The sequence below is a fragment of the Vicugna pacos genome, chromosome 7 (assembly GCF_048564905.1).
Source record: "Vicugna pacos chromosome 7, VicPac4, whole genome shotgun sequence".
NCBI classification, from domain to species: domain Eukaryota; kingdom Metazoa; phylum Chordata; class Mammalia; order Artiodactyla; family Camelidae; genus Vicugna; species Vicugna pacos.
In genome coordinates, this window is record NC_132993.1 from 33,959,418 (window position 1) to 33,979,186 (window position 19,769).

The window sequence follows — 19,769 nt, forward strand, 5'->3', positions numbered from 1 at the left end:
GAGTCTAGGCATGGCTGTTTCATTCCAGTACAATACTTCCGTGCTCCCAAGCAAAGGCCTAGTTAGCAATGCAATAGTCAGGGTAAAATGATATTACAGAAGTAAGGGCTATAGAACTAAGGTTGGAAATACTACCACCTGAAAGAGAGGATCATTTTAGTCTTTCTGGTTAGATTTATCCCCAAATGACCATTTAGAATGTTTGACATACTAAACGTATCTGCAACAACCATATTCTTTGAAAAAACTTTTGCTTATTTGTTGTAATTTGTTTTGAAATATTAAAGAGAGAGAGAAAAGAGAGATTTAATGAAAGAAAATGTAGCCAAAATATAATCACTATTTATAGTTTCCCATCTCCTAGAAAGTTAACACTGTGATGAAGCTAAAATGTTGCATATACATATACAATGAGAATTTTTTCCTGATATTTGTGATAGCTGTGGGAACATTTTATTGGAATTTTTTCTTAGCAAATACATACTTTTAAACTTCTAGTTGTTAACTTTTTTTTTAATTGATTACTGTCCTATCACTTCTAATTTTTCATGTAAAAGGCTAATCTATGGAAATTTTCTTTGTAGTTTTTGGAAGATTTTATAAAAGTGGATAGAGTTAAGTTGGTCCTCCTCATAAAATATATAACATTTTGGCAGTCCTAGATTACCTTCTTGAATCTAATGTCTCATATTTCTTGGGTGCTCAGTCTCTCTATGTTGAAAATAGGGGAAGCGTAATAGTTATCCATCTTTCTCTGCCTAGAAATAATTTGTGGTAAGTAGACATGCCTCTTAATTTAACCAGTCTAAGGATGATATTAGGCGTGTGTGTGTGTGTGTGTGTGTGTATGTACTAAGATCAATAATAAACTTGAATTAAGTTCCTATATCATCATATTGTGATAAGTAAAACATTTTAGACCAAGGGAAAAAAAATCTGTGATTTTCTGAGTATTAGCATTCTGTGAAAGTATGGATTGAAGCTTGGTCTACTAGGTAACATAGTTTACACATATTTGTGAAAGCAGTGATACATAATCAGAATGCAATCCAGTTGAATATAAGCCTCTTAATGGTGGCAAATTTTTCTTGTTCACTTCTGTTTTTCCAGTGACTAATACATATTTATTCATTATAAACAAGAGAGTTAAATGAATAGACTAAGGAATTATAATTTTAAACTTATGCTCACTGTTACATAGTTTTGCTTAAGAACTTTTCCTGTAATTAGAATAAAATGTAAGAACTGTAGTAACTATCAAAAGACTGATAATATGCACCATAAGTCTATTTCATTTCTTTCTAGGCAGAATGGTCAGCATATGACTGGCAACATATTGTTACTTGGCTTTGCCAACAGTTACACAATTTCCTCAATTCTATTTGTATGCATTTTTGTATTTAACTAGACATGCTTATTTTCAGTAAATTTGGATTTTATTTTGTAATGTAACTTATAAAATATTAATTCTTTAAATTTTTTTTGTAAAAAAATGTTTTCCTTTATGCAAGGTGAGGATATCAGTTGGCATTCATAGAGATATAAACTGTAGGGTTTTATTTGTTATATATAAAGTTTGCCTTGTATTCATATATTATCACCAAATTTTAAGTTATTTGCTTTGAGTACTTTGATCAGTGCTTAGTTAAATTTATGTGAGGTTTAGGAGGTAACAGAGGGAATATAAAATACCATTCTGTTGTTGAAGCAAATGTGTTTTTTTTTTTTCTTACTGGCAATTTAGATTGAAATTTAAGCAAATAGGATTACTATTTGCTTTGAGCATCTGTATTTATTCAGCTGTTACAAAAACACTTCATTTTACTGCTCACTATTAGGTATCTATTCAGAGTGCTTATTTGTTGCAATTTCTCTAAGTAAAATGTAGCTTGAAATGGATTGTCAGCTTTACATCATGTCTGTTATAGTTCTTCATGCAGATAAGTTTAAAAGAAACATACAAGGTACATGAGCAAATTCTTGCTGACCTATACAATACCTGCATCCTAATAGGTCATATTTCAGCTCCTATATTTTTGATAAATAGCCTGGCTCTTAGAAAGCTCTGTCCGTGGTGCTGAAACCTCTCATGATGTATGAGCGTGTCTTTCTGATAAATTCTAATGTCAGCTTCTCTGTGATAGTGATTCATCAGGTTGTAGAATTTGTGTTTGGGAAACACATTGAATTAGCAAGTTTCATATTTTGGTTGTGTTAAAATTAACACAGTTTGTTCTTTCGTTTTAAAAGAGTTCATACCAGTTACCTTCTAACATTGTCAAAAACAGCTAGGATTTAATTAGAAACTGTCAGTGCTATCACAAAAGCAAATGTCTAGCATTAACAATTAAATTGATATGACTATTGTGCTAGAAATGTTTATAGGCCAGCGACATGTTGATAATATGAGCAAACTACCCTAAGAAAAGTTAAATACTTGATTATGAACAGATACAGCAGCAATTAACATAGAAGCCTTGTAGCTTTGTAGAGATAAGCAATTTGCCTATAAAAAGTAAGGCTTATTATCTTAGGGGTTTTTAAAAATTGTTTTGGGATGCTTTCTTTGTACACAAATACATTTATTTTGCAAGATGGTGGATTTTTATTTGTAAATATGTCTAAGACCCTAAAAAAAAAAAACTTGATTGTTTTTTTCCAGCTAAAATTCTTACATTTTCTATACAAGATTCTAAAGTAATTAGTAATGTTATTAGTACTTTAATTCATTGGTTCTTAATTTGTTTTAAGCTGTGTTCTTTAGGTGCCTTAAATATAATTATAGAGAACTACAGTTAATTTTTTTCCCTTTATTCTAAATTAGTCTCAGAAGCTTTTCCTTTCATTAGCAAAACTGTCCTCTTAAATTCCTATTGACCTCTGAAACTACCTAATTTATGTCATTTTTATAATGAGGTGAGCTAAATAAAAGGGAGAATTTGCTAAAATTCAACATGATAAACTTCTTCTACTATGAATTAAGCATTTATTAAAATAAAATTTTAAAATCCTAGTCTTGGAAAATCCTAGTCTCTTAAAATTCTAAAATCCATTGTTATCCTGGGGAAAATAACCATCCCCTTTGATCATAAGAGACTTCAAGTCAGAACCAACTAGTTTAGTTACTATACAAGTATATAAAAACCTCCTTCTTTGGGATCGTGTAGAACATGTTTCTTTACTGCATTTGTAACATGGCAGATTATTAGATTATTTGCTTGTTATTGCAGTGAAGCTCATTAAGTGTTTGCAATTACAGTAAGATTTGAAAATTGCACATAGATCATGAGTCCTACTGAAATTTGGCAATATTTCCTGCAAAGCAAGCAGCCTAATATTGAGTTACTACCAATTATTAAAATAAGGCTTTCAGTTCCTTAGATATTGGATTTATATCATGTGAACTTAGTAATTAAATCCACTCCAAAAGCTGCTTGTTAAGAAAAGGAAATCTATAAGCAAATACATAATTTCCTAGAGGATTTGTTTGTCAATAAAGGGTTAAATACAATGTTAGTATCACCTTTCAGTATTGATAAAGTACCCTCTAAAATCTATTTTTGTGCCTTATAAAAATGTAGTTATATCATCCAGTAAAAGTGTCTTACTTGTAACATTCCACGTTTCATTATAGAAAAACACTTTTTTGAAAACATTATCATTTAAATGATATCTGGTCCAATGATATTTCCCAGAAATTATTCTTTATTTAGAAACAAAAACAAGACAAAAGCAATTGATTTTAATCCAAAATGTATTTTTCCTTATAAAAGAGATCCACATACTCACTGTGTCTACTCTACATAATTTGTCCATTTTATTACACCACGTGTCAATTCAAGTTTATCTGCTCACTGCAAAAACTCGTGGCTAATATGTGTAATACAACACAGGAGGAGGTATTGCTCAGTTCAACTACTCTTATATACTTAAAAAAAATACAGAAATGTTTTTTGTCCACTTTAACTGTAGTCCAGACATAAAAGTTACATGAAAGTTCTAGAAAATGGATTTTATTTGGTTGCCACAGTACCCTTTGAAGCCAGTTAATTAAAATGCTGAACTTGTTCATATGTCCATTGGTCAGGAGCAGCATTGGCGAAGCTTAAACTTCTTTCTAGGAAGTAATATTTCTCTGCCTTTTTTTTTTTTTAAAGTACAACCACAGTTGTGAGCTTTTCTTTGAAGTAGGTTTAGTTGGCTGTTTTTAGGACATATTTGTCGGCACACCTATAACAGTTGCTTTGACTTCCAATGCGGTACTTTTTTCTTTGCCTGCTTCCCAGAGGTTAATCAGAGGAGGATAAAGCTCACTGAATGCAATGGTTGGTTTCTGTAAGTAATTGCTCACATAGCTATGTCCACCATCACAGTTCATTTCTTGGAAGAGGCAGCTGAAAAGACATATGACACCAATAATCCCCAGAAAGCCTCCAAGGCAGGCCATAAATGTTGTAGTGTTACTCTTTTCATATTTTTTTTGATCAGGGTCCAAGCCTTTTGTGGTGACATTTACACATTGTTTTCTGCTTGTTTGATAGATTGTCGGAATATCAATGCAAATCTTATACTCAGTTGATGGGTTCAGATGAGTAAGATTGTACACCTTGACGTCAGATGGTATTCGAGCACTTTGGGCAGCATGGGAATTCTCAGTCTTGACAAAGGCTGTCCACTTAACACTGGATTTGAGAATTTTAGAACTTGCTTTCCAAGACACCAGAACTGAATTGGCCTGGACATCTTTTATTTTAATATTCAAGGATCCATTGTTATCCTGTGGAAAAGAGCCATCTACTTTGATCATAATAGACTTCAAGTCAGCACCAACCAGGTTAGTTGCTATACAAGTATATAAACCCCCTTCTGTTGGGGTGATGCCACTTATATCTAATGTGCCTTCAGAATGGACATAGAACTTCTCTGTCACAGTGTTAGGCAAGAGTTTTTTACCAGAAGGTGTTACCCAGTAGATTTCAGGCTGTGGCTCTGCAGTAGCTCTACAGTGTAAGGAAACATAGCTCCCAGCTTCTAAATCCAGATTAGAAGGAAAACTCTCGGGAGCTATAAGAGGGAGACAGATTTCCATCATTTCCCTGAAATGCACTTGCCGAACATTCTGACCTTGGAATTCAGGCGGGTCCACACAAAACAGTGAATCTGGCTCCATAAATCGAATGTTAGTTTTGTTCATATTAATCCAACGGATGACACAGTCACACCTGATAGGATTGCTGTGTATGCTAATTTCCTTGAGGTTTGGCAGAGACTCAATGGTACCATGGTACAGGGCACTAAGGGCATTGCTGTTAAGCATGAGTGATTCCAGCTTGGGTAGTCTGAAAAATGCATTCGGGTGAATGTAAGACAACCTGGGGTTGTTAGTAGCTTCTATTTTTCTTAAATCTGGCAAGTTATCCACAGCAAGACTGTCGATGGAAACCAGTTCAGGCATATTATTTATTCCCAACTCTTTTAAGTGTAGCATATTGCTAAAATCACCCCTCCTTATTTGATTAATAGGATTTTTATTTAGATCCAAAAATTTGAGATTTACCACTTTTTGAAGAGCAACATGGGGCACTTTAATAAGCCTGTTGTCATAAAAAGAGATGCTTTCTAAGTTTTCAAGCCCAACCAAGGCATTATCTGGTATATCTGTGAGGTTTATACCAGCTATAACCAGGCTGCGAAGATTGATAAGCGGCTTAAAGTTCATGTCTTTGATTCGGATGATTGGATTTTCCCCAATCATCAGAATCTCCAGATTGGGAAGAGCATCAAACCACTGACTATTGATCATCTGCAATTTATTTGAATTGAGATGAAGTCGAAGAAGATTATGTAGGCCAATAAAGGCTCCAGGTGAAATTGTAGAAAGCAAGTTGTGATTAATATAGAGTTCTTGTAAGTTGCTCAGTCCAGACAGACATTTTTCAGGCAGCTCAGTAAGTTTGTTTTCTTCTAGGTACACAGAAAGAAGCTGAGGCATCTTTTTTACATTAATATTGGTGACTGAAGATAAATTGTTTTGAGATAAGTCCAGGCCAGTAAGGTTTACTGGAAAGTCTATGGAGTATTCAATCTTTGCAATATTGTTAGTCTGAAGGAGCAGAATCTGTGTGTCAGCAGGCAATCTGGCTGGGAAGTTTAAAAGGCCTAAATCATTGCAATCCACTGTAGATGCTTCCATATAAATGGATCTAGGTGTAAACCAGGGCCGGATTTCACATGTACATAATTGTGGGCAATCCGCTTTTTTATCTACAGCTTGTACTAGTGTAGTGATAGCTAGGCCAAGTAGCACATGAATTTGGAGTGGCAGGTCCTTCATCTTAGCTTTCTTCTTCAGAAATTTAATGGGCCCTTAAGGATTCTGCAGTCACTGCTAGTAAGATCAGTAAGAGCTGACTGATGAGGAAAAGAGTTGCATTTGTCAAATGATGAATGCCATAGAACTGAGAAGTTTTTCTTCATGGAAATAAGTGCCAGTACCACGACTGCAATGTCCAGAAATGTCATGCATATTGAAAAAGAGGTTCCTGTCTCCTTTATGATAGAATATTGATAAACTTTTTGAAGATGGAGTATGTATAGATGGCCACGGGAAGTTAAGCAATTCATTTATTTAGGAGTATAACATTCAAATCCCATGCTTGTTCAGTACTGGCAGGAATAGCAGCATGATGCTAACTATAATAAAATAAAAGATAAAAGGAAAAGAGAGAAAAAGAATTAGTCCAAAGGGAAAAAACTCCATAATTAATATCCATTAACTAATTATGATTATCTTATATATAATATTGTTAGCTCACAGTTAATTCAGTATGTTTGATGACTTTATCCTTGTTATGACTGTCCTTAATAGTTATTGGCCTAGACATTGGACAGGCTGAGAAACTGAATATAGAGAAGACTGAAGCACATAAACCATAATGAATATGCTTCCAAAATTTGTCTATTTTTTCAAAATCTTTGCTGGTTTATACCTTGTAATTTTACTTATTTGTCATTCTCTTTGATAACTAGTTACAGGGGAAAAAAGAAAACCTTTCAGTGATGGCTGTTTTATTTTCTCCTAGGGAGACAAAATTAAAAGGTTATTAATAAATAATACTATTCAGTTACAATCAAATGAGTTAGCCTACAGTTCCTCAGGTTCTCAGGAGATGCCATTTAGAAGCAAAATTATAAAATGAACTAGAAGTAACGGTATTTAGCTGAATTTCGCCTTTTCATTCATACTTCCCTCCACAGTCTTTTTTTGTATCAAGTGACTTGAATTTTGCCGTATTTGGAAAAGATTAAGTCTAACTTGCTGTTGATGCACCTGTATGTTGTCATACTTATCTGAAATTCAGATTTATGTTAGACTGTTTTATTTTTCCTTGAAAATACCTTACATTCCATTAGTCACTAACAACAAAAAGGTAACTTTTATTATATCAGTAAAACAGACACGTAGAGATTGCTACTTTTAAATGGCTACTGATGTCTTTATTGTCACAATAAGCAATCCAAAACCAAGTTGCAATTATCATATGTGCTGAATTGTAAAACACCGCACTACTTTTAGATACACACTCCACCAGCTGGACTGCTGGTGAGCTCTCCCTGCAGGAGTACAGGACAGCTGGAACCGTGCTGGACTGTTCATTCTGAGACTTCTTGCCTACTAGCAGTAATGGCCTGCTGCATAATCAGTCTCTGAAGATTGCTCTTTTCTTTCATCTCTGCTCAGTATTGACATTTGTAACGAAATTGTGGGCTGACTCTAAGATGGGTCCTTCAGTGACAGATAAATATATTCGGAGATACGGTCTCTACAGAGAGATAAAACGCTTTTTTCTTAATTAAAATTTTTTTTTTGTTTTTCAAAATTGTAAGACCTTTGCAGTTCAAAGTCACACCTGCTTTTCCTCCCATCCTTTAAAAGGTGTGATAAACTGGATGATGAAGTTTAGATAACTACTAAGTTATCTTGAATTGTGACTTTGCTGTTTTTAAAAAATTACTTTACCTATTTGCTGATCAAATTGCTTTTTTAAAAAATACTGTTCAGCTATTACTCTTAATCTGTTTAAGTAGGCATTAAGGCCTTTGAGGAAAGAATTTGATAAACTCCTTCTCTGAAGATGCTTTATAAATCCATAGCCCTCCATGATTTGGGGTTCCTTCTCTCTTTGTCTATGTTTCTTTCATCTTCTGCCATTCTCCTGCATAAAACCTTCTCCTGCCAGTAGAACTGTAGGTACCTCAACCTCTTTGCTCTGCCTAGCTTGCTTGTTTCTTTGTTATAAGTAAATTCTTAATATTTTATCAACTTTCATTTCAAGCATCACCTCTCTGGGAAGCCTTCCATACAACCCCTACCCCCAGTTGTAGTGAAACCCACAGTGGTTCCATGGCCCCAACACACACCAATGGCAGAATATTGACTTGGTTCTTTACCCCACCAGGCACTCACCTCCTTGAGAGCATGGGGCCTGCCTGACTTTGCATACTTCACTCCTGGGCATGGTAATTACATAGTACATAGTAGATGCTCAAGATATGTTTTCAGTGAATTGATAAATGAATTATGTTAATTAATAAATCTGTATTTTCATCATTGCTACATATACTTTAGGCATTTTGGTTTAATTTCCTAATTTCAATATTCAGCTATTTTAACCTGCGTAAATCTATGTGTTACACAGGATGTTTGTTACTAAAATGTTACGTTTATTACTAAAATCCAAAGATTAAATTTGAGTGTAATACAAAGGAACTAGACATTGAAGAAATGTCAATCTAACATTATATCTTAGTTTATTCCTTAATTTATTCAGTCAACATTTAATGGGCACCTTTATGTGCCAGTTATTGGGTTAATAGTGGGAGGATAAAAAAATAATTTAAGATGTGGTCTCTTCCCTTCATAAGTTTTTAGTCTTTCTGGGGCAACACATGTGAAAAGCTGGTTACAATGTAAGGTCAGCTGAAATGGGAGCACATAGGAAAGGCACCAGAATAAAAACTTAAAATAGAAATCTATTGCCTCTTTATTCTCAAAATGAAGACAAAGCGTAGGTACAAAATACATTTCTGCTTGTTGCCTTAAATCACTCAACTAAGAACTGAGAAATCATAATTTTTGCCCACTAATCAGTTAGATCCACTTTCTCCAGAAGAGCAAAGAGACACCTATGTTGTTCTTCATGTTAACTAGAAGATTAGAAATGTTAAAGGTGAAACGTTCTTTTGGGAGGAAAGTTAACCTGATAATGCCACTTTTTGTTTTAAAATTCTTACATTTTCTTAAATTTATATTTATGTTTAGTTAGAAAATCTTTTCTGACCTCATTTCATCATTTTGGCATAGCCATATGCTAGAAACAACCATATTTGAACAACGTTTATTCTATCAGCTTTTGAAAATAAGGAGAGTTCTTAAAGAGGTGAACAAATTTAAATTTTATTTCCCCAGGTCTGTATGAAGAAATTGTCAGGATGGGAAGCACAACAGAGGATATGTAAATTTTGCCTTTCTTTATTGTAATATTGATTTTTTTCCTCACGTCCTTGGAAATGATTATGACACTCACTAATGAATTATTTGGCATGGATTGTTTGCAGGACAGTAAGGCAGTGATAATATCTTACATCCTAGCTCTTTACGGTTTTCACAGCCCTTTCTTATTCATTGTTTATTTTATGTTAATAATGACCTTGAAATAGGTTGGAGAGGGACTTTAATCCCCATTTTTTTCTGTAAAAGTATTGAGACCCATCTGCCTGAAATCACACAGCTAGTAATGGATGAAGTAGGATTAGAACCCAGGTTTTATCCTTGAAGCTGCAGCTCTTTCTGGTAAGTCACATTCCATCCATATGTAGAGATGAGATGAAATCATTTTAATAGAAAGGTAGTATAGTGATTTATTTCTCAGGAAGGGCTTTGTCTTCAGCTTTTCAAATTCAGAAAATTAACCTTATCGGTCTACTAATAGTGACTAGGGGGTGATTCACTCTCACCAAATTCACGAGGGACGGAAACCCAAATGCCAAGTGAGAAATACGAATATCAAGAGGGTACAAATACCTGGATCTGCTGGTCAGTGCTTTTGCTCCATTTAAAAAAATGTACTTGAAGATACAAATTATGAATCAGATATTTGTGAATACAGAATCAGGGGCAGAGGAATTAGGGTAGGGTTTTAATGATCAGAGTCATCAGAAACAATAACCTGACATACCTGCTTTAGTAAAGAGCCTATTGTCACAGGAAACTGGACTTCTTGAGTCTCATGGCCCTTAGCATGACTTCAGCCATCATATACCTATGCTGGGAAGCTTTTCCTGGATTCATTCTTGGTCACCTCACATCTGTGTCTTAATCCTTCGTTTATACTTCTTTTTCCCCTACTGGCCTTAAAATTATTAGACAGTAGATTATTATTAGACATTAAATTATTAAACTATTTCCTTACTAGGTAAAGATTGTTTATTATTATTTTCCTACTAGATTATGAGATTATTATTATTAGGAACCATGTTAGCTTTCTTTTTATTTCATTATATTTGTACATTTGATTGGTTAATTAGTACTTAGCCCAGTGCACAGGTCAGTAAACAAATGTTTGCTAAATGATAACTCACAATTGTGTGTTTCTGTAATTTCTGTTGGATGATAACATATGGAATAGTGATTAAAATGCCCTTTTTTTTTCCTTCTTAAGTAACGTGCAATAAACAACATAGAAAATTTAAAAACATAGCTGTTCTTCAGGGATACTTATTAGTGAGAAAATGGTTTCTGCTGGTGGCTGTTTTGAGATTTGGGCTAGATAGCAATTATAATGGTGGTGTTGATTTTAGAAGGAGAAGGAGATTGTCAGTTGGTTTTTATATGCATTAGTATAAGATTTTTTTAAAGTATCAAACTAATTATGTCATTAAAAATAGATCAACCAGCTTAATCCCATTTTTACTCTTTGAGAATTTTACTGCATGCCCTAAACCCTCTCAGTTGTATCCTCCCTCTCCCTCATCCTTCTTTACTTTTCCTTTCTGAATATATTGAAAAAAAAAATCCCTGAAAAACATTTTCAACCTTAGAAAACTTGGATTATATATATAATTATGGATATACTTACATAATTTCCCATATTCCACTTATTTACTAGAATTTTTTTTTCTTCTGAAGAGTAGGAAAGTTTAACTCCAAAAAGTCAATGTTTCAACTTAGGTTTTAAAGGTTTTAGGACTGTTGCTTGGAAAGATGACCTGGAGCCTAGCATAGGGACTAGGACATAAGAAGCTTTCAGATAAAATATTTTGGATGGATGGATGTAAACTAGATAACATGTAGACAACGCATCTGCTTTAAAATAAAGTAAGCCAAATATAATTAAATCTTAACAAAAAAGGATATATTTTCATTAAATCATTTCCTGTTGTTTGGGTACATATTCGTATATGTGGTCATACTTTGGAGCTAAGAACCAACCCATAATTAACTGTTGTTCTTTTCAGTTGTTTATGCACGTAAAACTATTTTATAAGATCATTTTTGTACCTTTAAGTTTTAAAGGCAACAGAGCTTTCATGTATTAAAGAAAAATAAGTTATAATTGAGCATTATACAAGTTCAGCAGATAATGTTAATGAAATGTTACCAGGAATGAAAACTGACATCTCAGTGAAATGTGTTGTATAAAGGCTCTTTTAAATGACTTGAATGAATGACTCATACAAGTCCAAAGTCAGCTCTTATTAGAAGTTATCATCTATCTCCTTTTTCATTTATTACTCAATTCAGTCTTTCAATAAATATTTGCTGAGGGCCTACTGCATCATTCACTGTGCTTTCTTTTTAATCTGTACATTTTACAAGATTTTTAAAAACTGAAAGATTAAGAATGAGTTTACTTTGATAGCATAATTCAGCAGTGAACGTAAGCCCTTTTTAGGGGGTGGGAGTTTAGAAGACCTTTTTTAATTTAAAAAGCATTTTAAGATGTAGAAGCTCCCTAATACATATGTCTTATTGTGCTTTCTAAATTTTTCTCACAGTATCTTTAATTTTTCTCGTTGGCATCCCACATCGATTTTGCCTGAGGGAGAGTCAAAGATCTAAAGTGTTCTATATGTTTTACATTATACAAATAATATATATATATAATTAAACTTTGTCCAGTAGCATGAAACCTCCCAGTTTAGGCCATTAGAAGAAAGCAATTTTAAGAATTCTTGTATCTTATGATATTTTTTAATACCTGTGGACACTTGTAACTTTTTAATAGAAAAATATAAAATGTTTCTAGATAAAATATATGTGGAGCTTTTTAGAGCAAAAGCTACTATTTCCTTGATAAGAAGCTCTTAATTCTTTAGCTTTTTTCTGTTTTTCTACATTTATGAAACGTTGATCAGGCACCTACTTTTTGGCAAGTACTGTTGTAGCCGCTGGAAAGTCAGAAATAAATAAGATGAAATATCTGCTCACCAAGTTCTCAGTTACTGAAAAAGTGAACAGTAGAAGCTGCCGCACAGCAGAGCTGACTTGTTATAATAGTAGTATGTGCGCTGCTCTGTGGATGCACAAAGGAAGAGGAATGTTTAGTTCTATCCATCCAACAGAAGTAACCTGAATGTTCTGTGTTCTTTTATAAGGCTTATAAAAAAAAAATCAACTGAAGTAGTGGGAAACACGTGGCTAAGAAGATTTAAAATCCACTATCTTTCAGATGAATTTTTACAATCCTAAAGCTTAAGAACAAAGTGTGGCTTCTTTCCTGTACCTCATTATGTGTATTCTAAAGACTACAGAGTCTGAAGAAGAGAAACATTTGGATGCTTAAGTTCAAAAATTGTTGAAGATACAGGTTGCCACGGCTACATTAAAGTTTTTCCTTTTCTTCTGTAGCACATTGCTAGCTAAGTTCATTTGTATAAAGAACTTAAATTCTGTTCTCCCATTATCTGACTTTATATCCCTTTGTTGCGAGACTCAGTCTTTCTTCAATTCTAATTGAAGTTTCTGGATCCCAGAGGTATTGTTGAGTTATGCTGAATGCATCCCTTTAAAGGGCTATTCTTTTGCCTTGGGAAATATTTATTTTACAGTTTTTCAAAAGTGATTAACTGTTGAAGTTGTATGTTGACTCTCAAGGAGTGGATAATGGTGACTATTTAGAAAAGTTTAATAAATGCTATCTTAAAATATTCGTTAATAAAAAAATGATGTAAGGAAAGAAAAGTTGCTTTATGTTATGAAACATGGGTCAGGTTTACTATATGGTTTTCTAATTGTGTACAGGACACCTCACTTAGTCTCAAGTTATTGAGCATTAAAATTTAGAAATTGTATGATCTTGAAGATTACTTCACTTTCTAGACTTACATGCTACTACTCTGTGAACATAAAAGATATTTTTAAAGATGTCTAAAAATAGCTGTGGGTAAGCTGACTTTTCTAGTTCTAACTTTTGTATTTAATTGATCACTACTTTATATTCAGTACTGTGGTCTTATGTCATTAACACATTAGGATCACTGAATTTTAGTCATTATGGGGCTTTTAAACAGTCAGACTAATTATCTGCCATTATTACTATTTCATTTTATGTTTATATCTACCCAGTGGTACACGAAGGAGAGAGTTACTTCAGTCATCATATTAAGTCAAACTAACCACTGGGTAAGTAAATTGCCTGGATTAGTTCTCTTGACGGAATAAATGAAGCAAAAATGAGTTGTCAGTAGCTATTAATACTGATTTATGAACAATATATCCATTATGATTTTTTTGCTAATTTGAAAAATACAAATTTTTGATAATATCAAAGTTTCAGCCACCTTAGTAAATTTAGTGTCATATAAAATTAGCATTTTTTTAATTTTAGTGTTTTACTGAAATGTAATTGATATACATGTTAGTTTCAGGTATACAGCAAAGTAATTGAGTTACACATATACATACATATATACATATATTTTCAGATTATTTTCCATTGTAGCTTATTATAAGAAATTAAAATTAACATATTACAATGTCATAGAAATTTTTAGCTGGAAATGGGCATACTGATCCATTGATTCTCAACCTCATCTGTTGAAAAACCCATAGTTCAAATAAACTTTCACCTAGATTCACAATAAGTCAAATATAGGATAGGAGATCTATTCTAGTTAGAATGGGAGGGTGAGATGGTCGGGGAGAGTGTAGTTTCTGGAAAGATCTAGATGGTACCTAGCTTGGCCTTCCTGCCCCTACCATCTGATCCTGAAGAGGCTCCAAAGACCTCAGCTTTCTGAACCATCGTCTATTCCCATCCTCTCTTAGGAATGAGGTAATGGAGGCCCTCAGAGGTGAAATGACTCATGCAAAGTGGTTTGTTCTAGAAGAGTGTTGAAAATTTGGAGAGAATTGAAGCATTCTTTCTAGTGCAAATTATTCCACTTTCATCTCAGTCTATAGCCCTAAAGGGTCTGCCACAGTGAGGTCTGTTTCCCTTGGCCTTGATTAAATCCTAATGGGCCCCTCTCCTTTGAAGGTGGGAAGATTCCCTAAGTGTAATAAGTATTAGCTTCAGAAGGGATGGGGCAGGGAAGAAGGAAATTGTCTGGAAGGGTGGTATGATAGGACCAGTTAATAAAAACACATCAGTGGCACACATGTCCCATGTACCACTGATGTCATGTCTTGTGTGAATTCTCAGGGCTAATCCTCATGTCATCTTTTTGTAGACATTAGTATCATCCTTAATTTTCATATGAGGCCGAAGAGGTTAAATGACTTGCCAATTTATATGCCTTCAGATTCAAATCCCTTTATTTTGCCTCTAAAGCCTTGAAACCACTGTTAAATTAATTAAACAAGGAGGCCATTTACTGATGGGATTCTAATGCTGCGGTGGCGTATATAAGCAAACCAAAATCTAATCCTATAAATGCCTCAAGCTTACAAAAACAAAATGCTAAGGACAGCCAGCTGCAAACAGCCAACTGGGCTTTAAGCTATAGCCAATCAATAATTTCCTTTCTTTGCTTCCATAGTCTCTATCAAACCCTCTCCCTGGGCTCCTGCCAGTGAAGCCTCCTAAACCATGTTCAGTTTGGCTCCACCCTACTTGAATTGATTTTTGCTCATGTAAACTCTTTAAATCTGAATATTCCTGAGTCTTATCTTTTATTAACACCAAGCTCTACTTCCTCTCTAATGTTAATACAGTACCACTCATTTTAGTAACTATTCAGAAAGGTGTTTCCTACAAGTAGAGGAGTAACACTGGCTTTGGTTGTTGTTTGTCCCTATCTGATGGAAAAGTTTTGTTCAGATGATATTTAGAAGGCAGTTGACTGTTACAAAAGGGGAACTAGAATAAGAAAACCTGCTTTCTAGGCTTAATTTTGCTGTCTGAGTCAGATAAATCATACTACTCTCTGAGTCTTAGTTTCCCACAAAATGTGGAGTTTGGACAAAATTTTCACTGTTCTTTGCAAATTGATAGTTAATGTTCTAGGAAATCCCACAAAGGTTTCTTCTGGAGTCACCATTATAAAAAAATCTCTTGTTTAGAGCAAAAATATTTTTTGTTATTGTGCAGAATTTATGCACTAGAATGTAATGAATACCCGTATATTTAATAGATACTATCTTTGAGAACGATTTCCTTTGACTCTGATATTTTCAGATTCTCAAATCAGATATTTTGATAGTCTCAAACTGGCTAAGATTCTCTTTTGTCATTATGATAGGAATAGCTGCAGGTAAAAAGAAAAAAAAAAGAAGGGAGATGTGGTATTTTGTGTCCTTGTCATATTCAGGACCTTATGTTTGAACAGAGAACATTACTGCAGATCTTAAACAAGTCATGTACTATTTTCATCCCTCATGAAACTAGGCTCAGCTGACTCCCTTAGATTAAAATGTAGGCCTTGCAATGAATTTCTTTTAGAGAAACCAGGAGTAACTTAAATAGCACAATTCTTTTTTTCTCCCAAATCTTAAAATATGCTTTGGGCAGATTTTGAGGGAGTCTTTGGACTTTTCATCTTTTTGCTTCTGCTGTTTTCAGAATTTGGGGCTTGTGTCTTTGGGGGAGATCCACAGGGATAAAGTAACATAGTTTCAGGATAGTTCTCTTTAAAAAATAATTCCAAGTGCAGCACCCCAAAACATCACATTTGTGGAAGCTGGTGATGGCACAGCTACAATCAGGAAGGATAATTTGCAGTGCAGAAATTCCTCCTTTAAAATGTTCTTTTCGAGAGTGGGGAATGCCATCTCAGGAGGCTCAGGAGTAGGGTTGCATATTGGTGTAGTGATTTCTGTATGCTTAAAAATTACCAGCTTGTTGTGATGCTGTCATTTCTCATTAGGAAAAGAATTCTGATTTGTATTTATTTTTAATTATAGTTTTTGCTCAACCGAGCACTTCATTAATAGTATTATATGTGAAACTGATTTCTGTACAGAATTAGCAAAACAAATGATATTTCTAAGCCAGAACTTGTTCTATTTATGCTTGTATTTCTTGTGTGAGACTCACTCCGTGTATTGGGGAACTCTCATTTTTAATGCAGGATAACAGAACTTCATTCAATATTGTGTGAGAGCCAATGGAATTTGATTGCCTGATTTGCTTTTTTAACTTCCCTTTTACCATTCACTTGTTACTTAGCATTTGTATAGTCCCAAGGGTAGGTGCCTGTGGGGAAAAGCATTCATTTCTGCATAATCCTTAACATTCACTCGTCTTAGGTTGAAGTTTAATCATCTTATTTTCCAAACTGGGGAACAGAATAACGGGAGATTTGCTTCAGGTTGTAATTGAACCTCTACTGGGGTGATTAATAGTAGTTTAGCAGCGGGGTGTTGTGAAAGCACACAGACCCAAGAATTAGGAGACTGCCTCATGACCTTCAGTGACTTCATTTCTAAAATGAGACCTCCCTTCAAGCTCTATGATTATATAATTTTTGTAATAATCTTAAATAAGCTCAAAACTATTTCAATATATTTCCTGAGCAGACATAATATATTGCTGACAGATAGTGACAGAATTTACATGGAGACTTCATGATATTTTCAGGTTTTCATCATATTTATTCACACGTTTGGCATGTGTGACTAAAACTCTGGTCTATAGATCAGGTGGTAATTTTACTAGGATCAGAAGTAGTCTATAAAAGGATTCTTAGGAACTGTACAAATTCATAGGGAATTTGGAGGGTTTTTTTTCACTTGTATATTAAGAAAAATTATGTATGTATAAAAAATAATCTCTTTGCAAAATGTCTGTGTGCATGCACATATGTAAGATCGTTTAGCTCTGTTCAGAAAATTCTCAATGTGATTGACTAAATTTATGTACTAAAATATCTCATTTTGTTCTGGTTTTTACTCCTCTCAGTAGATGTCCTGGGTAATTTATTTAGTTTGGCCTCGATTTGTATTTGAAAAAATTCACATCGGTGAAGAGGACCAGTCTTCCTAAATAAACTTTCCTTTCTCCCTTGATACTTTCAATTTTTAAAAGCTTCTTCTTATTGTCCAGTTCCAGTGTATTTGGGAGCTTAGTGCAGGGGGATGGTTTGTAAGTGATGCCATCCTTTTATCTTCAGAGGCATTTCCAGCTGTATTTAGAGGCAGTCTCTCTAGCAAACTCTTGTGATCATATGACATGAGAAAACATTTCGATGATGCCTGGCACAACAATGGTTTAGAAATGCATGTCTCCTGAAGACCTGCTTTCAATTATCCTATATTTCAGATGCTAACTTTTGGGGTAATTTTCCAGAGAATTCAAGCAATGTTTAAATGTTTTCTACTTCATTGGAAGGCAGTCAAATACTCTAAGTCTTTGAAGTCTCCATTCTTTGAGTCACTTGAAGACCATCCACGACCCTGGTGTAGTTAAAAGAAATAGTGATTCCAGCTAGAGTTGATCCTATGGACCAGGTACATATTTGCTGCCCTGTGCTTTCTGATTGCAAGCACTGCTCACTCTGGAGTCTTACACATGGGAGGACATGATAGGCATAAATACCACCTTCACAAAAAAAAAAGAAAAGAAAAAGATAGAAAAGAAAAAAGTGTGTTCTGTATTGGTTCTTAGAAGTCCAAGTAAATGCTTTCATACTGATCTCAGGAGGGTTGATTTTTGGAGCAGAGATGTGCCAGAAAAAGATGGCAGGAAACAGATTTTCATCACGATTGTGTTCTTTCATTAGCTTAGGTTGGCAGAACAGAAAGTCACTGGTTTGTAAAGAAGATAAGGAAACCTCTGGACAAGAGTCCGATGATGCGCTATAGATAGTGAAGAATACTTTAGTCGCAGTGTTACTACAGAGAACTCAAAATTACATGTCAGAGAAGAATGTTTCTTTGACAAGGACTCAGAGAGCAGGGTCTCTGAATAGTTCGGCTTCTGTTCTACGTATAATAAAATAATTGGTTTTCATGCCTATTAAACAAAACAGCATGAATGCCACCGTCTTATATTTTTATGAAGAATTGTGAAAATAAAACAAGTTTTGAAAGGAACTGAAATAAAATGAGCTCCTCTGGTCAAATAATTTCTTCAAATGCAACGAACAAGGAATAAATCACAGCACCATATTTCAGGTGCACTGTGGGTCAATACTCATCTGCCATGAGTTCAGTGATGGGTGATGCTTTTCTGTTACTGTAACTGAGGAAGCAGATGATACAGATACGGTCTGTATTCTCAGTTCCCTATAATGAGCATGGAATTGCTCATCTATTTTCATTTGGGAAATGTGCCAGATTTCCCTCACGCTCCATGATTTCCCCCTTACGCTCTTGTCAAACTGCTTAAAACAACAGAGCTATATTTGAGTCCAGGGGCTATAAGAAAGATTTTTTTTTAAAAGAATAAGAAAAATTCAATTCAAAACTTGAAAAAGTCTTTCCCAATTATGGTTTTGAGTTTGAAAAATAATCACCTAAACAAGATATAGCAGGAGTTTTCACGCCTGTGTGCCGGTTTGTGCATCTTTCAGTAAGAAGACACTCATTATGGGATAGGTCGTGGGCTCTTTCTCTAACACTTGGGTTGACAAATGATTATTGTCAGATGATCTGGTGGTACTTTGAAAAGGTCTAAAGGAGCAGACACAGTTAGTTCTTGATGTGCCCTGAGACAGACAGTGAAGCTTTATTATTTATCTCATGTGTGGAAATGAAAGGTACTACTTAAAGCTTTGAGTTTCTTTCTTCCTGTCATTTAACTTAGAGAGCCTCTCAAAAGCTCCTAGCTTAACTTGGAGTCAGTTATGTGGGACTACCTTAAGTGAACAACCTTGTGAGATTTGGTTGCCTAAAACCTCCTTGAATTCATTGTAATTTATTATTGACACAGGGGGCACAATTTGATTCCCATTATATCTGCTCATAATAGGGTTTTTGATGAATTCTACTTTAATAAGTTTCCAGCAATATTTAACCAGTATACCATTGAAGGATTAGGCTACATTTGGGTAATGAACATTTGGGGGATATGAGATGCCCAAAAACAGTGGCATAAAAAAGAAAGATTTATTGCCTTTAACTGGTGAGTAGAAAGGATCAGAGTTAAAGGAGGAAGTAATTAAAAGACGAAATGGCCATTTCTTTGAAAGAGAAAATAGTACAATTTGTGATGCCTATAAATTTTGATTTTGTGTAAATGGGCAGTTTAGGCCCTTGCTAACTTTTGCAACAGCTACCTCATGAAGAACTTGGGCAATACACCAACTTAAGCATCTTTTTGAGGTTG

At 34.4% G+C, this 19,769-nt stretch overlaps 2 protein-coding genes across 5 annotated transcripts in view; one reads left to right on the forward strand and one right to left on the reverse strand.

The window, feature by feature from the left end:
- Positions 1-19,769, forward strand: part of IMMP2L (inner mitochondrial membrane peptidase subunit 2) — a 786,445-nt gene that overhangs the window by 379,632 nt on the left and 387,044 nt on the right. The window lies entirely within an intron of this gene.
- Positions 3,688-6,683, reverse strand: LRRN3 (leucine rich repeat neuronal 3). Its single transcript, XM_015251389.3, has one exon. It carries the CDS (start codon positions 6,332-6,334, stop codon positions 4,208-4,210), a length of 2,127 nt encoding a protein of 708 aa, XP_015106875.2. The 5' UTR covers positions 6,335-6,683; the 3' UTR covers positions 3,688-4,207.